A 21,837-nucleotide genomic window follows, 5' to 3' on the forward strand; every position below is an offset into this window, starting at 1 on the left:
GATAGTTGTTGACAGCACAGTGACACAGGAGTAAGCATTGTTGCCTGACAGCACTGGTGTGAGTTTAATTGTGACCAAGGCCTTGTGTTGAGTTTGTACGTTCTCTCCGTGTTTGCGCGGGTTTCCCTAGGTACTTCCCAAGTCTAAAAAAAACGTACTGTAAGGTTAATTGGCTGTTGACTCACATGGACCCTACTGTGTGTGCCTCTTAGGTAGTTTCGCCCGTGAGCTTCAATGGGTCAGGGACTGATGTGAACAATATCCTCCTCTAGAGATGCTGCTGAATATTGTGGCACTATATAAATAAACTATAATAACAATAATAAAGTGGGTAATGACTCATCTACACCAGATGTTACACTGTAATAGATCAAGACTGTCAAACTGGTCTTTTAAGTATGTGTGGTGGTGCTTGTATAGTTTCAGGCTGTCTAACATTAAAAGGTAATTAATTCAAGTTTGTGGTATAGATATACACCAAGCAAGATAAATTTGCATTTTATAGCGCTGGGATCGCAGATGCAGCAAGGAGGTGAATGTTTCCTACAGACACCTCCTGTTGCATTCAGGGCCGGCCCGAGCCTAATTTTTTTGGTAAGCGGCTGTAGATTTTGGTGCCCCTTAGTGAAATAACCCTCATATTTCTGCGTGTGAAATATCGGGAGTACATATAATGATGTAACAATTACAAAAAAAACCAATTACAATTACAAAAGTGTTATAGCGCCCTTATACAGCAGGATCAACCTGGGTGCTAAGCTACAATTATATCCAAAGATACAAATTCAGAGAGAGAGGGACAGCACTTGGTGACAGGGAGAGAATGAGAGCAGTGGGTTACAGGGAAACGGTGATGACAGGGAGAGAGTAACAGCACTGGGTGACGGAGAGGATGACTGCACTGGGTGACAGGGAGAGGGTGACAGCACTGGGTGAGGGTGACAGCAATGGGTGATAGGGAAAGGGTGACAACAGGGAGAGGGTGTCATTACTCGGTGACAGGGAGAGGGTGACAACAGGGAGAGGGTGACGGCAATGGGATACAGGGAAAGGGTGATGATAGGGAGAGGGTGACAGCAATGGGTGATGGAGAGGGTGACAGCACTGGGTGGTGGAGAGGGTGCCAGCAATGGGTGAAAGGGAGATGACAGGGAGATGGTGTCAGCACTGGGTGACCAGGAGAAAATGACAGCACTGGGTGATGGAGAGGGTGACACGGAGAGGGTGATGACAGGGAGAGGGTAACAGCAATGGGTTACAGGGAAAGGGTGATGACAGGGAGAGGGTGACAGCACTGGGCGACAGAGAGAGAATGACAGCACTGGGTGACAGGGAGAGGGTGACAGCACTGGTTGACAGAGACAGAATGACGGCACTGGGTGACAGGGAGAGGGTGATGGAGAGGGTGACAGCATTGGGTGACAGTGAAAGGGTGACAGCATTGGCTGATCGGAAGAGGTTGACAGCAATGGATCACAGGGAAAGGGTGATGACGGAGAGGGTAACAGCAATTGGTCACAGGGGAAGGGTGATGACAGTGAGAGGGTGACAGCACTGGGTGAGGGAGAGGGTGACGAAAGGGAGAGGGTGACAGAACTGGGTGAAAGAGAGGATGACAGCACTGGGTGACAGGGAGAGGGTGACAGCACTGGGTGACAGGGAGAGGGTGACAGGTAAGAAAATGACAGCACTGGGTGATGGAGAGGGTGACAGTAATGGGTGACAGTGAAAGGGTGATAACAGGAAGAGGGTGACAGCACTGGCTGATCGGAAGAGGTTGACAGCAATGGGTGACAGGGAAAGGGTGATGACAGGGAGAGGCTGACAGCACTGGGTGACAGGGAGAGGGTGACAACAGGGAGAGGGTATCATTACTGGGTGACAGGGAGAGGGTGACAACAGGGAGAGGGTAACAGCAATGGGTTACAGGGAAAGGGTGACGACAGGGAGAGCGTGACAGCACTGGGCGACAGAGAGAGAATGACAGCACTGGGTGACAGGGAGAAGGTGACGGAGAGGGTGACAGCACTGGGTGACAGAGAGAGAATGATGGCACTGGGTGACAGGGAGAGGGTGACGGAGAGGGTGACAGCAATGGGTGACCGTGAAAGGGTGATGACAGGGAGAGGGTGACAGCATTGGCTGATCGGAAGAGGTTGACAGCAATGGGTCACAGGGAAAGGGTGATGACAAGGAGAGGGTGACAGCAATGGGTCTTAGGGAAAGGGTGATGACAGGGAGAGGGTGACAGCACTGGGTGATGGAGAGGGTGACAACAGGGAGAGGGTGACAGAACTGGATGAAAGAGAGGATGACAGCACTGGGTGACAGGGAAAGGGTGACGACAGGGAGAGGGTGACAGCACTGGCTGATCGGAAGAGGTTGACAGCAATGGTTGACAGGGAAAGGGTGATGACAGGGAGAGGCTGACAGCACTGGGTGACAGGTTAGAAAATGACAGCACTGGGTGCCAGCAATGGGTGACAGTGAAAGGGTGATGACAGGGAGAGGGTGGCAGCACTGGGTGACAGGGAGAGAATTACACCACTGGGTGACAGGGAGAGAATTACAACAGGGAGAGGGTGGCCCTAGCACAGCCTTCAGGGAGGGGAGGAAGCCGGGGAACATAAGGTAAAAGGGGAGGAGCTGAGCAGAGGGAGAGCATGGCCCCTCCTCCCCCTCCAGCCTTGCACGGACGGACTCCAGTAGGCTAAGCTGTCCCTCTGGGGGGGAGGTGCTGAGGAGACGGGAGGAGAAGAGAGAGCGTGGCCCCTCCTCCCCCTCTAGCCTTGCACAGACGGACTCCAGCATAAGCCAGGCTGTCCCTCTGGGAGGAGGTGCTGAGGAGAGGGGAGGAGAAGAGAGAGCGTGGCCCCTCCTCCCCCTCCAGCCTTGCATGGACGGACTCCAGCATAAGCCAGGCTGTCCCTCTGGGGGGGAGGTGCTGAGGAGAGGGGAGGAGAAGAGAGAGCGTGGCCCCTCCTCCCCCTCCAGCCTTGCACAGACGGACTCCAGCATAAGCCAGGCTGTCCCTCTGGGGGGGAGGTGCTGAGGAGACGGGAGGAGAAGAGAGAGCGTGGCCCCTCCTCCCCCTCCAGCCTTGCATGGACGGACTCCAGCATAAGCCAGGCTGTCCCTCTGGGGGGGAGGTGCTGAGGAGATGGGAGGAGAAGAGAGAGCGTGGCCCCTCCTCCCCCTCTAGCCTTGCACAGACGGACTCCAGCATAAGCCAGGCTGTCCCTCTGGGAGGAGTTGCTGAGGAGAGGGGAGGAGAAGAGAGAGTGTGGCCCCTCCTCTCCCTCCAGCCTTGCACAGACAGACTCCAGCATAAGCCAGGCTGTCACTCTGGGGGAGGAGCTGAGGAGAAGGAAGGAGAAGAGAGAGCGGCCCCTCCTCCCCCTCCAGCCGTGCCTGTACTGTCAATCCCTGACAGTGTTCAGGCTGCGGCACTGGCTGGCGGCGGGCAGCGCAACGGCACAGTATAATAAGTCACTGTTTGTATTGCCGGCTGCTGTTGTGGACAGCGGCGGGACTGAGGAGATGGTGCCCTTAAAGCTAGGCGCCGTACGCGGTTGCGTACCTGGCGTAATGGGCTGGCCAGCCCTGGCTGCATTAGCATTTTAGATGGACGAAATTGTACAACCGCTTGTCTGAGGCTCTGCAATTCCGTCCATCTCTGAATCAGGCCCAGAGTATGCACACGGGGGCCTGATTCATTACCGATCGCAACTGTGATTACGCACGCAATTGGACAATTGTTGCTTTCTGTGCATGCATCACAGTGCGCAAGCCGGCCACTGCAATCGGGACTGTGATCGCAGTGACTACGCAGACCCATCACAGAGTGATTGACAGGAAGTGCCAATTGTTGGAGTGGTCGGGAAAACGCAGGTGTGCCAGTGCGTTTGAGCGCCGTTGCAGGGGCATGCATAAATTATCCACTGCGATGCCATGCACAGCTTGAGGTCTCATAGCGTGCACTGAGGTTAGCAATTTCTGAGTAAGGTCAAAGCTTGTGCAAGTGTGCGTGAGGCTGCGATGGTACTCATTAGTACCGATGATTTTGCAGTCTTGCTAAACATTACGTAGGTGTGTAAGGTAAAGTGGGTGTCCTTATGTTATGCTGCGTCAACATAGCATATGCAATAGATTAGCATACTATCGCAGTGGAACTGCATGCATAATCGCTATTGCATTTGCAGTTGTGATCGGTAGTGAGTCATGCCCAATGTGAAAATTACGCTCAAGGAATCTTGTCCCCTTGATGGACGAATGGTAGGTACCTTAGCAACAGCCTACCTTTAATGGGGGCCTAACTGCAGGGGACTCAAGGACTTACCAACAGCCTACTACTAACCCCTCATCCAGGGGTGACAAAAGGGGGGGAGCCGGTACTAATTATCCAGGCCCGGGCGTGCTGGAGGGGTCCAGCTGGGGCTGCAGCTCCCTCCCTGTCAGCTGAGTAGCCCAGCACACGCAGATCAGCAGTCTTGTCTGACTGTGGGGGGGAGCGAACATACTGATTGCGCCCCCTCTGGATTTGTGCTGAGCTGAGAGGCTCACAGCGTTCCCCTCCTCAGTGTGCAGCGTGCAACTACTGTACATGCACAGGGCTAGCTCTTAGCAGCCCTGTCCACGTCTGCTGCTGAATTGTACTGCTGAGGTGGGCAGGGACTGGATCCTACAAGACCAGGCTCGCCATCCTGTCTATTGCCGCAGCTGGACCCTGCCGCATCAGCATACTGGGCCAGGATCTCGTCCCACCAAGATGCCCGGGGCCCTCTCTGAACCCCGGAACCCCCATAAGTGCATTATACAGGCACACTGGTACCAAACAGAGACATTTTTAATTGATGTTGGGCCTGATTCAGAGTTGTACGCTTTGCAGCAGCAATGCTGAAATATGCTAGTGACGCAGAAGGCGTCCATCGAAAAAAGACGCCTCCTGCTGGCATCACAGATCCGAGTGCTGCATCTGAAGACACAGCATTGGATCACCATCGCAGTTGCAACCATCTGCGTAAGCCTAACCTTACTCAGAATGTTTGCCGGTACTCCTCTGCCGGGGCCAGGTAATCTGCTTCGGAAGACGCAGACTTTAGCATCAGCACACTCTGCACCCAGATTTTTAATACTTACCTCTCCGGAGTCCTACGTCAGCAGTATCAGCGCTGCACATATCACCTGGAAAATGTCTGTCACAGTCATTTGTCCAGTGTTTTGCACATACGCAGTAGGGACATTACTGGGAGAATGGATGCCACACCATTTTCCTGGTGACCTGCACATGACTAGTGAACAGAGTCTACTGCTGCGACGCTGTGCTCAGTGCGCTGACAGCCACAGGAGAGTGAGTATGGGGCCCCAGACTGCACACGGGCCCCCTCCTCTCTTAATGCGCCCCTGCTCAGCGCTTTAAAATTAAGAGAATATGACTGCAGGAATGAAAGTTTTGGGCATGTGCTGTGTGAGATAAACATATTTGACCAGTTTTCATTTATGAAAATTTATAACACTAAACATTGAAGGCAGTAAAAATGCATTTAAACATTGAAAACGAAACAGGAACACCATTAATTAATACTGCTTAAGTGTCATCCCTTGAATCATGTGATTATCCAAGAAGAAGGGAGGAGGGCCTCCTGCAACATGTCACTCATCATGTTCTGCGGAAGTCATTCAGAGATGACTAAGTGACAAATGAGATAGTTGCAGCATGGGAGCCAGGGGCCAGATGCTGCTTTCATGCGGTAAGGAAGCATATATATTCTAGGTTAGTTAATCACTCGTATATATTTCTTTGTTAGTGGCAATGATGAGCGCAGTGTGTGCACCCATTGTTAATACGTCACTGTAACTAGTACCCAAGTCGCACAATTGGACAATTCCTGAAGTCCTGGCTTGGGATCAAACTACTTGGGTAAGTGCCTCCAGTGTATCCTTCCACATTGTTCCACCACGGCTTCTGAGGTTTCACCCATTCCTCCTCCTCATAGAGAGTTCCAGGCTGTGTTCAATAAACAGTCCGCACAGACTATACCACCTCATAGGGACTGGGACCGTCCAATCAATATTATTGTAGGAAACACTATGCCTTGAGTTTACCCTCTTTCCATACCTGAGACGCAATCTATGTCCGAATATATTAAAAAAAACCTGGAGAGAAGCTTCATCCACCCATCTTCTTCACCTGCTGGAGCAGGATATTTCTTTGCAAAATAAAAAAGGATGGAGGATTGTGCCCCTGTATCAACTTTTGGGGTTTCAAATACATCACAATCAAATATAGATATTGTCGCACAGTGGGCTCCCAGACCCACTTACCGTGCCTGGCGCTGCCAGTTCATCAGCTGGCATGTTACTGCTGATCAGTCTTTCAAAGCTGCACATGCTGTAATAAACATTGACTCTGGGTAATGGAGTTTCTCCTGAGACCGGCGCTGCATGGGCACCGCTTTAGTCAGCTGACTCCGGATTTGCCCAACTAATGAGGAGTTTGTTTCCACATGACCTGTGCAACCAATGACTTTTCAGAGTGCCCTATAAAAACAAGATTTTCCTATACCTGCTCTACATCAATGCTGTAGTCCAATTAGATTACATTGTCATCTTTTTTGCTGATATCCAGACTCACCGCCATCATGTCAAAGAGGTTCTCCGACGGCTAAGAAACAACAAGTTGTATTGCATACATTGCTTTCCTCGGATACATTATCTCTGTGTCAGGTCTGCGAATGGATCAAAACAAACTTCAAACAACTTTTAATTGACAATCATCCCACTATCTTAAAGGTGGTCGTCTCTCAAAGAGCACCAAATGGGCAGCTGCATCCCTTCTGGTTCTTTTCTCTGAAATTTCTTCCTGCAGAAAGGAATGATGCCATTGGAAACAAGTAATTGCTTGCTATGAAACTGTCACTTGAAGAGTGAAGGCACTTGTTGGAAGGGGGATGTTATCTGATTACCGTTTACACAGGCCATGAAAATTGACTCTATATCAAGTCAGCACAATGTATGGTCATTAGTCCTCGCGGTCTGGCATCCAAGTGATATTCTGTCCTAGTTCCAAGAATCAAAAAGCTAATAAATTTACCACCATATGGGTCACAATGGATCCAATCTTCGTTCCTTTGAGTCAACTCCCTCCCTCCCAACTTCCTCTTCCGTCAACTCCAGTATTGGCTCAACTTTTGGTCAAGGAAATACTCCACTTTCATGGCTGCCCAATAGAAATTATATCATATCGTAGTGCCCAGTTTGTAACGATTTTTTGACAAGCTTTGTGTATGGCTTTGCAGATTAATCTGAAGTTATTGTTGACGCTTCAACTGTACTACTAAGTACAAAACTAATCACTAGGGTCCCGATCCGAAAACTATAAAATCCCAATGACGTGACACATGGTGTATACTGGCTGCTTTTGCATGTAGCCCACAAATACTGGGCAGCTTTAATTTTACACTGCAATTTAGAATTAGTTTGGACACACCCCTCTCAAATCTAAAGCTCTCTGCACATTTTATATCAGCCCAACCTGCAGTGCCACACGCAGGGACGGATTTTAGGCGGGGTGGTCGCCCAGGGTTCCCCCACACATTGGAGGCCCCCACACTGCCGCAAACATTGGCCTTAACCTGGCCACTCTGGACTCTCCCTCTTCTTGCTGGACTAATTATTATCACAAAGTGAGATCACAACGGGTAATTTCATATTTTAGTCATATAGATTACCCTTAATATTTCCATTCACTTTAAAACAAAGTTCTGTAAGTATATTGTATTTTCAGATTTAGTTTTTTGGGTCACTGGTTCTTTAATAAAATCTAGAACAGATCAAATGAGAATGTCATAAAAAGACAAAGTAAAAACAAACAACAATACATTATTGTGCGCACAAACACCTTCAAATTTAAGTTACATAAAAACTAAAACATAAACTGAATTATTTGCAGAACAAAGGGGGATATTTTGCCCGAGGTAGCATGACCAATAGATTGGATCTTGAAGCTGTAAAGTAAATTCCAGTTAACATGCAGTGAGTTTATATCAAATTCCACTGTAAAGTGTGTGTGTGTATTCAATTAAATGTCACATTAGAGGTGATTGAGACAGTAGGCAGAATCGACATATGAGTGTGTCCAGTGTTATAAAGAACATGTGTTCTTGAAATGCCTGCCACCCCCGTAAACTAGTTTTGTGTAAACAGATTCTTTAAAGGAGACTGTATTTCCTCAATTGTCCTATGAGAACAAAGCGTGAAATCATTGCTATAGCTGCAGCACTTGTTTGCCAGATGTCAAATTTCTGAAATCATTCACAGGTCACATTTCTGAAAAGATTTGCTGTATTATTGGGAATGCAGAAAGTATGCAGCGATGGTTGATTATTGTTAAAGAAAATAAATACTATATAGAGGATTGATCTTGACGTTGGCAATAATTGATGCATATTGTTTCTGAAATAGTAGATACAAAAATAAAAAGCTGAAAACTTGTCTATACTCTATACACCAACTATTGTCTCTCCTAACAGGTAAAGGACTTCATACATGCCGAGCTGCTGGCGCTCTTGTACTCCTCCGAGGACCAAAACACTTTGATGGAGGAGTCAGCTGAACAGGCGCAAAAGCGAGACGAAATGCTGCGCATGCGTCATGCATTAACGGAAGCTCTACAGATCATTGGTGACATCAGCACATCCACCATTTCCACCCCATTGCCACCTCCTGTAGATGATTCCTGGGCGCAGTGTCACTGGTATAGTTCAAATAACTTTAATATATTTATTGGGTGTACTATTTGTTAAGAAAGACATGACAAGCAGGAGAAAGCATTTAACTAGAGCCAGAGTATACTATGCAACTGCATACCAGCCAGTTTTTAGCTTTCGGTAGGAAAAGTTTTGAACCTATATTTACATATCCCTCCATCCTTTGAAGATGTAACTTTAAGTGAACATTTATGACTTTTCTCAAAGAAAGGGTACACAGTTTGTAAATACAGAAGGGGTCGTTATCTAAAAATCAATCAGTGGATATATGTTCATAGTAGTATTCAGACCATAGAGGCAATCAGTGTTGGACTGGGGCAAGTAAGGCCCACCGGGGAAATACAGTGATATCCTTAGCGGTGTGGCCAGTCTCCAGAGGGAGTGTGGCCATCCTTGGTGTGTTTAGTTTCCAGAGGGAGTGTGGCCATCCTCAACAGAAGCTTGGCTAACCATTTGAGAGTGCATGGTCAGGGCCCCTTCAAAAATATATAGATAGTAAATACTGCGGGTGCATGCATGATAATATACCAGATTAATAACAGCAATGCATTGTATTAAATACAGTATAGTCCTGTGCAGTATAATTTAACATGTATAATGTATAATTCAAGTGCTCAGTCTGGTACCTTGATCCCTAGAGAAAATGGTGGGCCCTGCAATGGGGCCCACCGGGGGTTTCCCTTGTACCCCTGTGGGCCAGTCCAACCCTTGTTGCAATTTACTGAAAGGGACCGATGTACAAATCAATCTTTAAACCAATGGTTTCCATTTCATAACTAAATTGAAATGTCATTATTATTTTTGTGAGTGGCAGTGAGAGAGGATGTTTCCAATGTTGGACTATGGAGGTACTAGTAGCTATGAGAATATGACCAGCAGGGTCATATTTTGGGGTCCGGGTGCCCCAGGAAATATGAAGGACTTGATCCCCCCCACGCTTCATTACCATCTTCCACATAATATTTTTTGCTTATAACTTGGTCATCCATACTGTATAGGTCATATTATTAAGGTGTAAGATACATTAAGGGGAGGTGGGACAATGGACATTGGTCCTTAGGGGAAACTGAGGAGGATGAGACTGTTATGTAACAGCGGCAGAAGGATAGGGGTGTAGTGCAGGAAGAATAGGAAAGAGAGGTGACAAGAGAGTGTAGTTGGTTAGGGAGTGAAGAGGGTTGAGACCCGATGGGCAAGATGTGAGGCCTTGTAGGATATATGCAGACATGGGACAAAATATAGAGAATGCAAGGAGTAAATAACCAGAGTATAAACAGGGCCAGTTCTAGTGTTAACAAAGCTCAGAGCGAGAGCTTCATTTGGTGCCCTGAGCTCAGGGGGCGTGGCCTGACTGGGGGCGTGGCCATGACTGCCAGGGAAGAACTGCTTGCCAGAGAGGGGGGAGCCGGTCTTACCTTGTGAAGGCAGGTAGGTCGCTCCACCTTGTGCTGCTCCTCCATCTTCTGTCTTCCACGGCAACTCCCAGAATGTGACGTGCAATGTTATCACACCAGGCACCAGCATTCTGGGAGGGTTGTTGAGAGACTGGGACTCCAAGTGAGCAGACAGGGACTCCTGAGTCCTGGCGGAAGGCAAATGAGCAGGGGGATGGCGACAGGCAAGAGTGGGCAGGCCTCGTCAGATTAGACGGCGCCAGCAGGATGACTGCAGCCGCTGAGCCACACTTGGTGGAAAGTATAATATGCTGAGCCACACTTGGTGGAAAGTATAATATGCTGAGCCACATTTGGTGGCAAATGGAATATGCAGAGTCTTATTTTGCTTCCGATTCTAATTTACAATATAGTTTGCTGCCATCTAATTTGCTGACCCGTATCTTATGGTCGGCAATATAAAATATGACTAGCGCAAAACATAATGTTTTCAGAGTTTAAAATATAAAATATATATAATGCTTTACTTGGGTCAAAGACAAATAACTTAACTTTTTTGGTCTTGTTATTGCTAAAGGTCTCCACCATCAAGTCCAACAAGCCAGAAAAAAACAACTCCGCATTCTACCCCAACATGGTCATCTGTTTCACTGGCAAGCCGTGGCCCTATTCCTATCGTCCCACCATTGGGAACTCAGCTTGGAGCCCCTCCTATTCCTTCCCGTCCAGGTCCTTTACCTACTTTTCCTAATACTAATGATCCATGTACGATGTTGCCGCAGATTCCTACTCGTCCAACACGTGCACCACCAAATGTTCCCAGGTAAACAACACGTGCACCACCAAATGTTCCCAGGTAAAACACAATGCAGTAAGATTATTATTATTATTATTATTATTATTATCGTTTATTTATATGGCGCCACAAGTTTTCCGCAGTGCCTTACAAAGTACATAAACAAATAGATTGATTTACAGTGACTTACAGTACAGTACAATACAATACAATACATTACAGGACATGGATAATATACATTGCTACATTCACGACCATAACACCCAGATAAGCAACAATTCAAAGCAATCAAGTGTTAGGTGCCCTGGTAGAGAGTAAGAAGTAGATGAAGGTAAGATAGTTTTAACAAACTTTATTGTTGAGGTGGGACATTTTCTGTTTGGAAAGTCATGTCTTTAATGGACATAGGCCCTCATTCAGAGCCGTACGCTCTGAGCAGAGCGTACGCTCTGAATGAGGGCCGGCCTCCATGAAAATGGAGCGTCCTCCTGGACGCTCGTATAGCTGTGGGTCACCACCCACAGGCTATACGAGCGTGCAGTTTGATGGCCGCGATGGTCGTGACCATCGCGACCATCGAAACTGCGAGCCGGAGCCTGCGGTTGAGGTTTTCAACCGCAAGCTCCGGAGTGATTTTGGCTCCATTTTCATGGAGGCCGGCCCTCATGATGTCACTAGTGATGTCAGTGGGCCGGCTTCTGACGGGAGGCGTTTCCGTGGGAACGCACCCGTCAGGGAGGCACGCCCCCAGCACGCCCACCAAAGGGGGCGTGCTGTCAGTCAACATCGACAGCATGCCCCCTTTGAAGAGACACTACGAGCGAAGGAAAATCCTTCGCTCGTCGCGTCTGGCGCATGCGCACGACGGAGCTCCCTCCGTCGTGCGCATGCTCAGTCCAGAACATCGACCCACTTGCGAGCGGACAGCCGCTCGCGAGTGGGTCTGAATCAGGCCCATAGTATTGTCCTTTTTTGTGGTGTGTGCAGAAAAGTAAATGTCAAAATGTTGTCTTTTTTTATATTCCAAAGTTTGTGATCAAAAACATTTTGGTGGGAGACAATAAGGATCATTAAGTGCAAATGACATACTGTACAAATAGAACATTTAATTTTGCACCAATGCACCTAATTATCCATGCCGTGCATAACAAGGAAATTGCAAGGCCAACGTGATATGCGCATTGCATAAACAGTAACACAAATATATCACTACATACAAAAATATCACTACACAGCACTACTAACACTTCTGGACAAGAATAAAACAAAGGGCATTCCTATCCAGAAAGGACATGACATTATTGGTAATGAGTGTAATGTCATCGCTTCAACTACAAAATTCTGATACTGTCTACGACAAGGAACGCCTACTGCTTCAATCTCTCATTTGCATTTAACAATTACAAAGTTTATAGTAAATGTAGCTCAATTGCCAAGACATATAGTCTGTCATACAAATTTTACTGTAAACATTTACATGTGTAAAAGTTTCAGCAACTTCTAAGAATGGAAATCATGATGATAATATGTGTAAATGAAGCAGGATACTTTATAGACTTGAGTTGGGTTTAGAGAACCTAGCAAACACCTCTGAAGGTTATTTATGAACGAAAAAGTCTGCCTGCTTACAGTTCAGTTTGTGTGACTGGCGTATGCTCATGTTCGGTTTTTTTAAACTTCCATTCTGAATGCTCTGTGTGACCTTAGCAGATCTGTGTGTCCAGCTGGAAATGTTCATGGTGAAGTGAATTAAAATGTCACTTTAAAAGTCCTGCCTGCTATCCCTGCCTGCTATCACTTCAGGATTTTTTCTTTTATAGATTTCAAGTTTTCAGTTTTTATACTAAAATACTGCTCTGTTAAGCCTTGTGTTTGTTTTAAATAAATCATGTGAGAAGTATTCAGTAATGTATTTATTAAATGTGTTAAAATGGCACGTTTGAATGTTTTTAATCTACCAGGGTTTAAATTTACTAAGCGTCCGGTGTGGGTTTTCGGTAGATTCCCAGCAGGCATGTGAACCGCTAACTTACTGTACTAAAGTCAAATCTGACAGGAATGTGCCAAAAATTTAGACATTAGAACCCAATAGAACATCAGCTGAGTATCAATGTTTCTTAAGTTAGATGAATAAAAACCCTGGTTTTACTATGCGGCAGGTTTAGAGCCCCCCAAAAAGCTAATTGGTCAGTTTACAGGAGTTACCACGCTCTGACCAATCAGCCAAGCCCCAATCCTATGGACAAAGGCGTTAAGAGGTAGGGGAAAGAAGGGAACTAATTACCCAGGCCCAAGCCTGTTGGAATGGCCCGGTGGGGGCCCAGGCCAGCTGCATAGGGGGATAAACGTGCCCCTTTGCAGTGTGCAGTGCCACTTTGCAGGACAGCGCATAGTATTTTTCATCCAAATATGGCTACGCCCCCACTATCAGGGCCCTGTTGATCCCTCAGCAGTATTGCTTTTTGTTTTGCCAGGATTCAGGGATGCTACATGGATTGAAGAGGATATGAAACCCTACATTTTGTAAGTAACAGATGGGTAAATGAGGGTCTTTTGTTTAATATTTTTTTACAGGTGCCAGCGGGCCCTTGAGGTACAGGTGCCAGCGAGCCCTTGATGTCCAGTCATGTTAGTATTTGTGGTTCCACAATTGAAATTGTCATGCCCGGGCAGACTTGCTGGGACCTGTTGTCCACTTGTAAAGAACAGTATTAATGAAAGTTTTATTACACTATTACCACAGCACCCAAAGCCCCAGGGGTGTGGACTGGCTGTCCCATTTGAGGGGTCCTCACTTCCCTAAGGATTCTAGCCCTGGGTTGACCAGTCGAGGTCTGGTTGCTATTATAGCAGGGAGGGCCCCAATACCAGCCTAGTCTTAGAGACCCGGGGATAGTTAATGGTTTGGGGGGGACTCCACATCGTTTTTTTTTCTATAATTTGATGCTTATTACAAAAACAAAGCCTGCACAGATCATAGTGATCTGTGCAGTGCTTTAAATCCCCCGCATGATTGATTGCGGATGAACGTCCAATTTGCAGCGGAATCGTGGGATGGAGTTCAGATGGGTATCAATGGCGGATGAAAAATTACATTCAAAACCGAGGCATAGTAAATTCTGGTTCTTTTAGACTGTAATCTGCCATTGATGCCTGTTGGCTTCAAATTCACAGCAGAACAGACCTTTAGTAAATTTACCCCCAGATCAGCAAACTGCTAAGGGATATTCCTGTAACCGTTTCTATAGGTAATCTGATTATATATATCAATGACTGGCCAAGTTTTTCCTTTGTGATCAGAGTGGTATGCATGATGGGAGCTGTCACCATAACTCTCAATGTTGTCTCCACCTTCTACTGCTCCTAATCATTCCTATAGCACCACACCACCAGAAGCTGTACAATAATGGCAGTCAACATTTTGTTTTGTTTGTTTGCTTTTTTTTTTTTACTGGAATATGTTTTATTGGTGGACTTGAAACATCAGGCTGCTAATAACTTGCATTTGGTGGGTTGGGTATGATATGTCATAATGTTGACATTTTTCATGTTGACATGGAAATTCTGAAATGGTCATAATGATGACATTTACAATATTAATATTCAACATGTAGACAGTTATGATTTAGAATGTCAACATTCGATGAAATACCTGCTCCTGACGTGTGCAGTGGCTCCAGCGGTCATGTGACTGTGACTTCCAGGTCAGTATTTCTCCCCTAACCCTAACCTTCCCTCTAGTGCCTAACCCTAACACCCCCTGCAGCCTAACCCTAACCTTTCCATCCGCAGCCTAACCCTAACACCCCCTGCAGCCTAACCCTAACACTCCCGTCCGCAGCCTAAGCCTAACACCTCCTGCAGCCTAACCTTCCCTTCCGCAGCCAAACCCTAACACCCCCTGCAGCCTAACCCTAACCCTCCCGTCCGCAGCCTAAGCCTAACACCTCTTGCAGCCTAACCCTAACACTCCCGTCCGCAGCCTAAGCCTAACACCCCCTGCAGCCTAACCTTCCCTTCCGCAGCCTAACCCTAACACCCCTGCAACCTAACCCTAACCCTCCCGTCCGCAGCCTAACCCTAACACCACCTGCAGCCTAACCCTAACCCTCACATCTGCAGCCGAACTCTAACACCCCCTGCAGCGTAGCTCTACCGTCTGCAGCCTAACCCTAACCCTTCCGACCGCAGCCTAACCCTAACACTCCCTGCAGTTTAACCCTAACCCTCCTGTCTGCAGCTTAACCCTAACACCCCCTGCAGCTTAACCCTAACCCTCCCACCTGCAGCCTAACCTTAACACCCCCTGCAGCCTAACCCTAATGTCAACATTCTGACATGTTGCCTATTTTATCAATGTCATCATTGTAACTGTCAACATTGTGATATCAACATTTTCAACCTTCATTGTCATTTTCAACCTTTTAACTACATCCCGCATTTGGCAGTTCTTCCCTGGTTAACCCTTCGTCTCGGTGTAATAAGAGGTGGCAGTGTCCTTTCTTTGCATTGATGACCTTCTCAGCACATGCTGTAATGTTTTTCAAGCACTGGTGCAGAAGATCCAGACAGTTTGATTGACTATACATAGAGAGGGGACACTTCCACAGTCTCCTCACTGGTCCAGATCTGCCAATACAGGTGGAGACTTCGCTAAGACCACGGGTAATGGTGGCATTCACCAACACTTGCAGAGGGTACTCCTGTGTGCAAGTGGGTAATCTTGATTGCATATTTCACTATTCTGTCATGGGTTTCTTTACATTTTTCCTCCCATGTGACATGAGGGAGTTTGTAAGCGGTATAGAAATGGGCACTGAGCAAGGAACAACCATTAGTGGCATAACATCCTCTATTGTCCATTTCTCCTTAACTGCAATATAATCCTGCAATGAGATGTCACTGATCTGGACATCATCTATGCTCTATTTCTCCAGCAGTTTCATTTCAGGGGCCTCAATAGGAATATCCTCACAATCTACCATCATGTCTGCTTGACTACAGTATCTCATACTGGCTGAAACTCAGGACAGGAAGAGCTACTATGGCTGTTTTATATTTGGGCTGTTAAAGCTGCTGCCAGGGTTTCCATTAGGCAGCTGCCTAAGTTGTGCCAGGGCCTGACGGGGCAGCCCGCTGAAGCTGTCTGGATAAAAAATTCATTTCTCTGAAAGACCAGGGGTCGGCAACCTGTGGCAAGCGTGCCTATTAATGGTGGCATCCAGTGATGGCAGGAATGGATCCATTCAATTCCTCTATTAACTACCACACACACTCAGTCTGAGACGACAAATGTGCCCACCCATCTCTCTTTCAATTGGCTGAAGGGGACATCTGTGGGATGGCGTGTGAAGGTCAGGTGTGCTCCACACCATGACTTGCTGCTCTCCCCCGGTACCCAGGGCTCCTCCACTTCCAACAGGACTCCCTGCATGTTAACATGACTGCACAGATAAACTTGCGGCCGCACAGCTCTACCCCATACTGTCGAAACCAGGGTTTCTCGGCATAGCGGTCGGCGGGTATTACCTGTGAGGTCGCTATGGCGGGGGGCATCTGGCGGTGGTGCAGGTGCCTGGCGGGGAGCATTGGTTGTGCGTGATCCTGTGTTGGCATGTTGTCATTCTGGGCTTGTTTGGTCTGGTGGTGTTTCCGTCCGCTCCAGCAATGGCGCTGCCATCTTGCCTCTAGCCATGTGATCTAATCGCCCAATCCTGGTGGGTCACATGCTCTCTCTGACCTGTCACAGCTGAGCACTGGGTATTTAAGGGAGTTGAGAGCTCTCTTTCATTGCCAGTGCAACGTGTTTCTCAGCCGCTGCTGAGAGAGAGTTCCTGTGCTCACTTACTGCCTGTTGGATCTTTGCCTTAGCCTGCTTACCTGACCTGCTCCATACCCTGCTTGAATCCTCTGCCTCCTCCTATTGCCTCTCCCTTGCCTGAGTACTTGTGTCAGTTGTTACCCTGCACCCTGCCTCCACTTGCTAATCCCCTGGACATTATCAATTCACTTCAGTCTGCAATTCACTACAGCCTGCAATTCACTTCAAACCTGCAATTCATTACAGCCTCACAAGACCCGGATAACTGGACTGCTCCTATCTGCCACTACCTGGACTTTTACTCATTGCTTCACCTCAGTTCCCATTTGCACTTTAGTGCTATCCCTGGACTTTATTTTCTCCCATTGTTCATGTCTGATAACCACTCATTAAACGTTCCACATATTGTTTAAATCTGCTTCTGTGTTTGCTCCTATCACCACCTCGGGCCCACAACAAAACCAGAACATCACAGTTTGCACAGGCCCCATGGACCCGGCCACGGGACAGGAGTCTGGAACAGATTTATTTTGGTGTATTGCAGGTCGTTTGGAAAACCTGGAAAATATGCAGCATCAAATGGCTCAGTTTCTTCAAGAGATGTCTAAACGACAGGATAATCTGCAAACTTCTTTGTCTACCTCTAATGCAACTATAGTTACCCCTGCTCCTCCACCTGACAATACTAGTTACAGGGCATCTCCTCGGCTGCACCTTCCTATGCCAAGCAAATTCGATGGCAACCCTAAGCTCTGCCGCGGATTCCTGAATCAGTGCGATATACATTTCACCGTACAGCCTGACAACTTCCCCACTGCTAGAACTAAAGTGGCCTACCTGGTGTCTCTGATGTCCGGTCCAACCTTGGATTGGGCTTCCCCACTCTGGGAGCATTCAGATTCCCTGCTGGACAACTATACAGATTTCAGAACATCATTCAGGAGGATTTTTGATGAACCTGGGAGAACTGTATCAGCCTCATCTAGTATTATGTCACTGAAACAAGGTACCCATCCTGTCAGCCAATATGTCGTACAGTTTCAGATTTTGGCATCAGAGCTCAAGTGGAATGAGGAAGCCCTCACCTCTGCTTTCTGGCAAGGGCTTTCCGACCGACTGAAGGATGACTTGGTCACCCGTGACCTCCCTACTAATCTCAATGATATGATTTCTCTCTGTAACAAAATCGATCTACGCTTCAGAGAACGTCAGGCCGAGAAGCAAAGACCTGACCGTACTAGGTCAGTCACTCTTCCGTCCCCTACCCATCCACCTCCTCCTCCTACAGATGAAGAGCCAATGCAGGTGAATCATACCCATCTCTCCAAAGTGGAACGCCAGAGAAGAATATCAAAAAAACCTCTGTCTATACTGTGGAGAATCGGGTCACCTGGTGACCTCCTATACCCGCAAACCTGGGAAACGCATATTCCTAACTGACCCTGGGGACATCAAGTTAGGAGTAATCTGTCCGTCCTCAACTTCTAAAGATTTTGTTCTGACCTTGGCTTTAGATGTTAAGCCTAAACCTGCCTTCATCGCTGCTTTACTGGATTCTGGAGCAGCCGGAAACTTTATGACCTCTAGTCTTGTTGATAAATTACAAATTTCCTGTTCTACCCTGGATCATTCAATTTCTCTGACTGCTTTGGATGGACGTCCTCTGGCTAATGGAGTTGTCACCAAGGAGACTCAACCAGTATTAGTCCGCATTGGAGCACTCCATTCCGAGTATCTAAAATTTCTTGTGATTCCTGAGGCTTCCCAAGAAGTCGTTCAAGGGTTACCCTGGTTGCGTCTGCACAATCCCAGGATAGACTGGTGCTCTATGCAAATTCTTTCATGGGGAATGGAGTGTCAAAAGTCCTGTCTTCCCAAGATACGACCTGTGAGGAAAACAGTCTCGTTAGTACCCCCAGCTATCCCCAAGGAGTATCAACTGTTTGCTGATATTTTTTCTGAACAACAAGCTAATGTCCTACCTCCTCACAGGGAATGGGATTGCCCCATCGATTTGTTGCCTGATAAGATGCCTCCTTGAGATCGGACCTATCCTCTATCCTTGCCAGAGACCCAAGCAATGTCTGAATACATCCAGGAGAATTTAGAGAAAGGGTTAATTCGTCCTTCTACATCTCCTGCTGGTGCGGGGTTCTTTTTCGTTGGGAAGAAGGATGGTGGGTTAAGGCCACGTATAGATTATCGAGGCCTTAATGACATAACAGTCAAGAATCGATAATCGATACCCTCTTCCGTTGATTACAGAGCTGTTCGACAGGGTCAAGGGATCCATCATTTTCTCTAAATTAGATCTACAAGGGGCTTATAACCTTATTCATATCCGTGTGGGAGATGAGTGGAACACCACTTTTAATACCAGAGATGGTCCCTTTGAATATCTTGTGATGCCCTTCGGCTTGTGCAATGCTCCTGCTGTCTTTCAAGACTTCGTCAACGAGATTTTCCGGGATTTGTTGTATGTCTCCGTAGTTGGTTACCTGGACAATCTACTGATTTTTTCCTCTTCTCTAGAAGAACACCATAAACATGTGAAGGATGTGTTGTCTTGTTTGAGAATGAACCATCTCTACTGTAAACTAGAGAAATGTGTCTTCAGTGTACCCAGTGTGCCATTCCTTGGTTATGTCATCTCCGGCTCCAGCCTGGAGATGGAGCCCAAAAAGGTCCAGGCGATTCTAGATTGGTCCCGACCCCAGACATTGAAAGCCATTCAAAGACTGCTTGAATTCGCCAATTACTATAGATGCTTTATCAAAGGATTTTCGTCTCTGATGACTTCCAGCTTTTGAAACAAGCTTTTATCACTGCTCCAGTGTTAAGACAACCAGACGTGGATAGGCCTTTTTTGTTGGAGGTAGATGCATCATCGGAGGCAGTGGGAGCAGTTCTATCTCAACGGTATGAGGATAATACACCCGTGTGGCTTCTTCTACAAGAAGTTTTCTCCAGCTGAAAAGAACTATGCTATAGGAGAACAAGAACTTTTGGCAGTTAAGCTGGCACTTAAAGAGTGGCGATACCTGTGGGAGGGGGCTAAATTCCCTTTCACTGTCTTCACCGACCATAGAAACCTCCTCTTCCTCAAAAATCTTCAGTGTGTAAGTCCTCGTCTGGCCCGATGGGCAATATTCTTTGCTCGATTCCATTTTACTCTGACCTTTCACTCTGGAGCTCTCAACCAGAGAGCAGATGCTCTGTCTAGATAATTTTCCTGTGACAACAATACCGAAATCTCTCACAGTACCCCCGTTCTGGAATCAAAGGTGTTTGCCACCATACAGTTACAGCCTCCTACTGGGAGAACCTTTGTGGCCCCAGAGTTAAGAAAGCAGCTGCTTGCATGGGCTCACTCCTCATGCTTTGCAGGACATTCTGGTACTCTGAAGACTCTGGAACTTTTAAAAAGGTCCTATTGGTGGCCCTTGATGAAAACTGACGAATTAGAGTTTATCTCATCATGTACCTTATGTGCCCAGCACAAATCCTCACGTCAAGCTCCAGCTGGTGAACTGTTGCCTCTACCTATTCCATCACATCCATGGACGCATCTCTCCATGGACTTTGTAATGGACTACCAAGTTCTGAGGGTTACACCGCCATCTGGGTCAAGGTGGATCGATTTTCGAAGATAGTCCATTACGTTCCTCTGAAGAAATTACCCACAGCCCCTGAATTGGCTCATTTGTTTGTCCAGCACATATTCCGCCTGCATGGACTCCCTACGGAAATAGTCTGTGATCGTGGTGCTCAATTTGTGGCAAAGTTTTGGAGAGCCTTATGTTCCGTCCTACAAGTGAAACTCAATTTTTCTACAGCCTACCACCCACAGAGTAATGGATCCACAGAAAGAGTCAATCAGGACCTTGAGACTTTTCTGAGAATATTCATGTCATCATCCCAAGACAACTGGTCCGAGTTATTGCCTTGGGCCGAATTTGCGCACAAGCCTCATATCATTCCTCTACGAATAGAACTCCTTTTCAGGTGGTTTACGGTCTTCACCCTCGAATACCTGAGTTTCGGAGCCTGCCAGCTTTCAATGTTCAAATGTTCAAGCCGTGGAGGATACAGTACAGAGGTTTGGGTCCATATGGGCTCAAGTGCGTACTGATTTGGAGAAGACTTCCTCACGCTACAAACTACAAGCAGACAGGAGGTGAAGGAAGGTACCTTGCATGAAAGTTGGAGACCAGGTTTGGTTGTCCATCCGGAACCTATGCCTCAGAATTCCATCCATGAAGTTTGTCCCACATTACATCGACCCTTCTCCATCACAGAAATCATCAATCCTGTGGCTTATCACCTTCAGCTCCCCTCTTACTTAAGAGTTTCAAACTCTTTTCACATCTCCCTTCTCAAACCTTTGATTCTGAATAAGTTCCTTAAGGTCCTCCCTGTTTCCCCTCGTATCCAGACAGAAAGAGGTGTGGAGTTCGAGGTCTCCCAAATCCTGGATTCTCGTGTCCTCAGGGGCCGTTTGCAGTACCTTCTAGATTGGAAGGGTTACAGCCCGGAAGAACGCTGCTGGACCGATGCCCGGGACATTCATGCTCCCGCACTCATCAGAAGACTCCATTCTACACACCCTAAGAAGCCTGGTGAGGGTCCTGAGGCCACCCATAAGTGGGGGGTGGGTACTGTCACGACCAGGGTTTCTCGGCATACTGGTCGGTGGGTATTACCTGTGAGGTCGCTATGGCGGGGGGCATCTGGCGGTGGTGCTGGTGCCTGGCGGGGAGCATTGGTTGTACGTGATCCTGTGTTGTCACTCTGGGCTTGTTTGGTCTGGCGGTGTTTCCGTTCGCTCCAGCATGGGCGTCGCCATCTTGTCTCTAGCCATGTGATCTAATTGTCCAATCCTGGTGGGTCACTTGCTCTCTCTGGCCTGTCACAGCGGAGCACTGGGTATTTAAGGGAGTTGAGAGCTCTCTTTCATTGCCAGTGCAACGTGTTTCTCAGCCATCGCTGAGAGAGAGTTCCTGTGCTTACTTACTGCCTGTTGGATCTTTGCCTTAGCCTGCTTACCTGACCTGCTCC

The 21,837-nt window shown here is 47.3% G+C and overlaps 1 protein-coding gene across 1 annotated transcript in view; it reads left to right on the forward strand.

Moving 5' to 3' along the window:
* The window catches only part of DNM3 (dynamin 3), a 552,421-nt gene that overhangs the window by 476,941 nt on the left and 53,643 nt on the right, over positions 1-21,837 (forward strand). The window contains exons 20-21 of the mRNA XM_088481814.1: positions 8,532-8,755; positions 10,740-11,018. Coding sequence (XP_088337940.1) covers positions 8,532-8,755; positions 10,740-10,989 — 474 coding nt within the window. The 3' untranslated portion in view covers positions 10,990-11,018. The remainder of the gene's footprint in view (positions 1-8,531; positions 8,756-10,739; positions 11,019-21,837) is intronic.

The sequence above is a fragment of the Taudactylus pleione genome, unplaced genomic scaffold (assembly GCF_031769625.1).
Source record: "Taudactylus pleione unplaced genomic scaffold, aTauple2 ptg000017l, whole genome shotgun sequence".
NCBI lineage: Eukaryota > Metazoa > Chordata > Amphibia > Anura > Myobatrachidae > Taudactylus > Taudactylus pleione.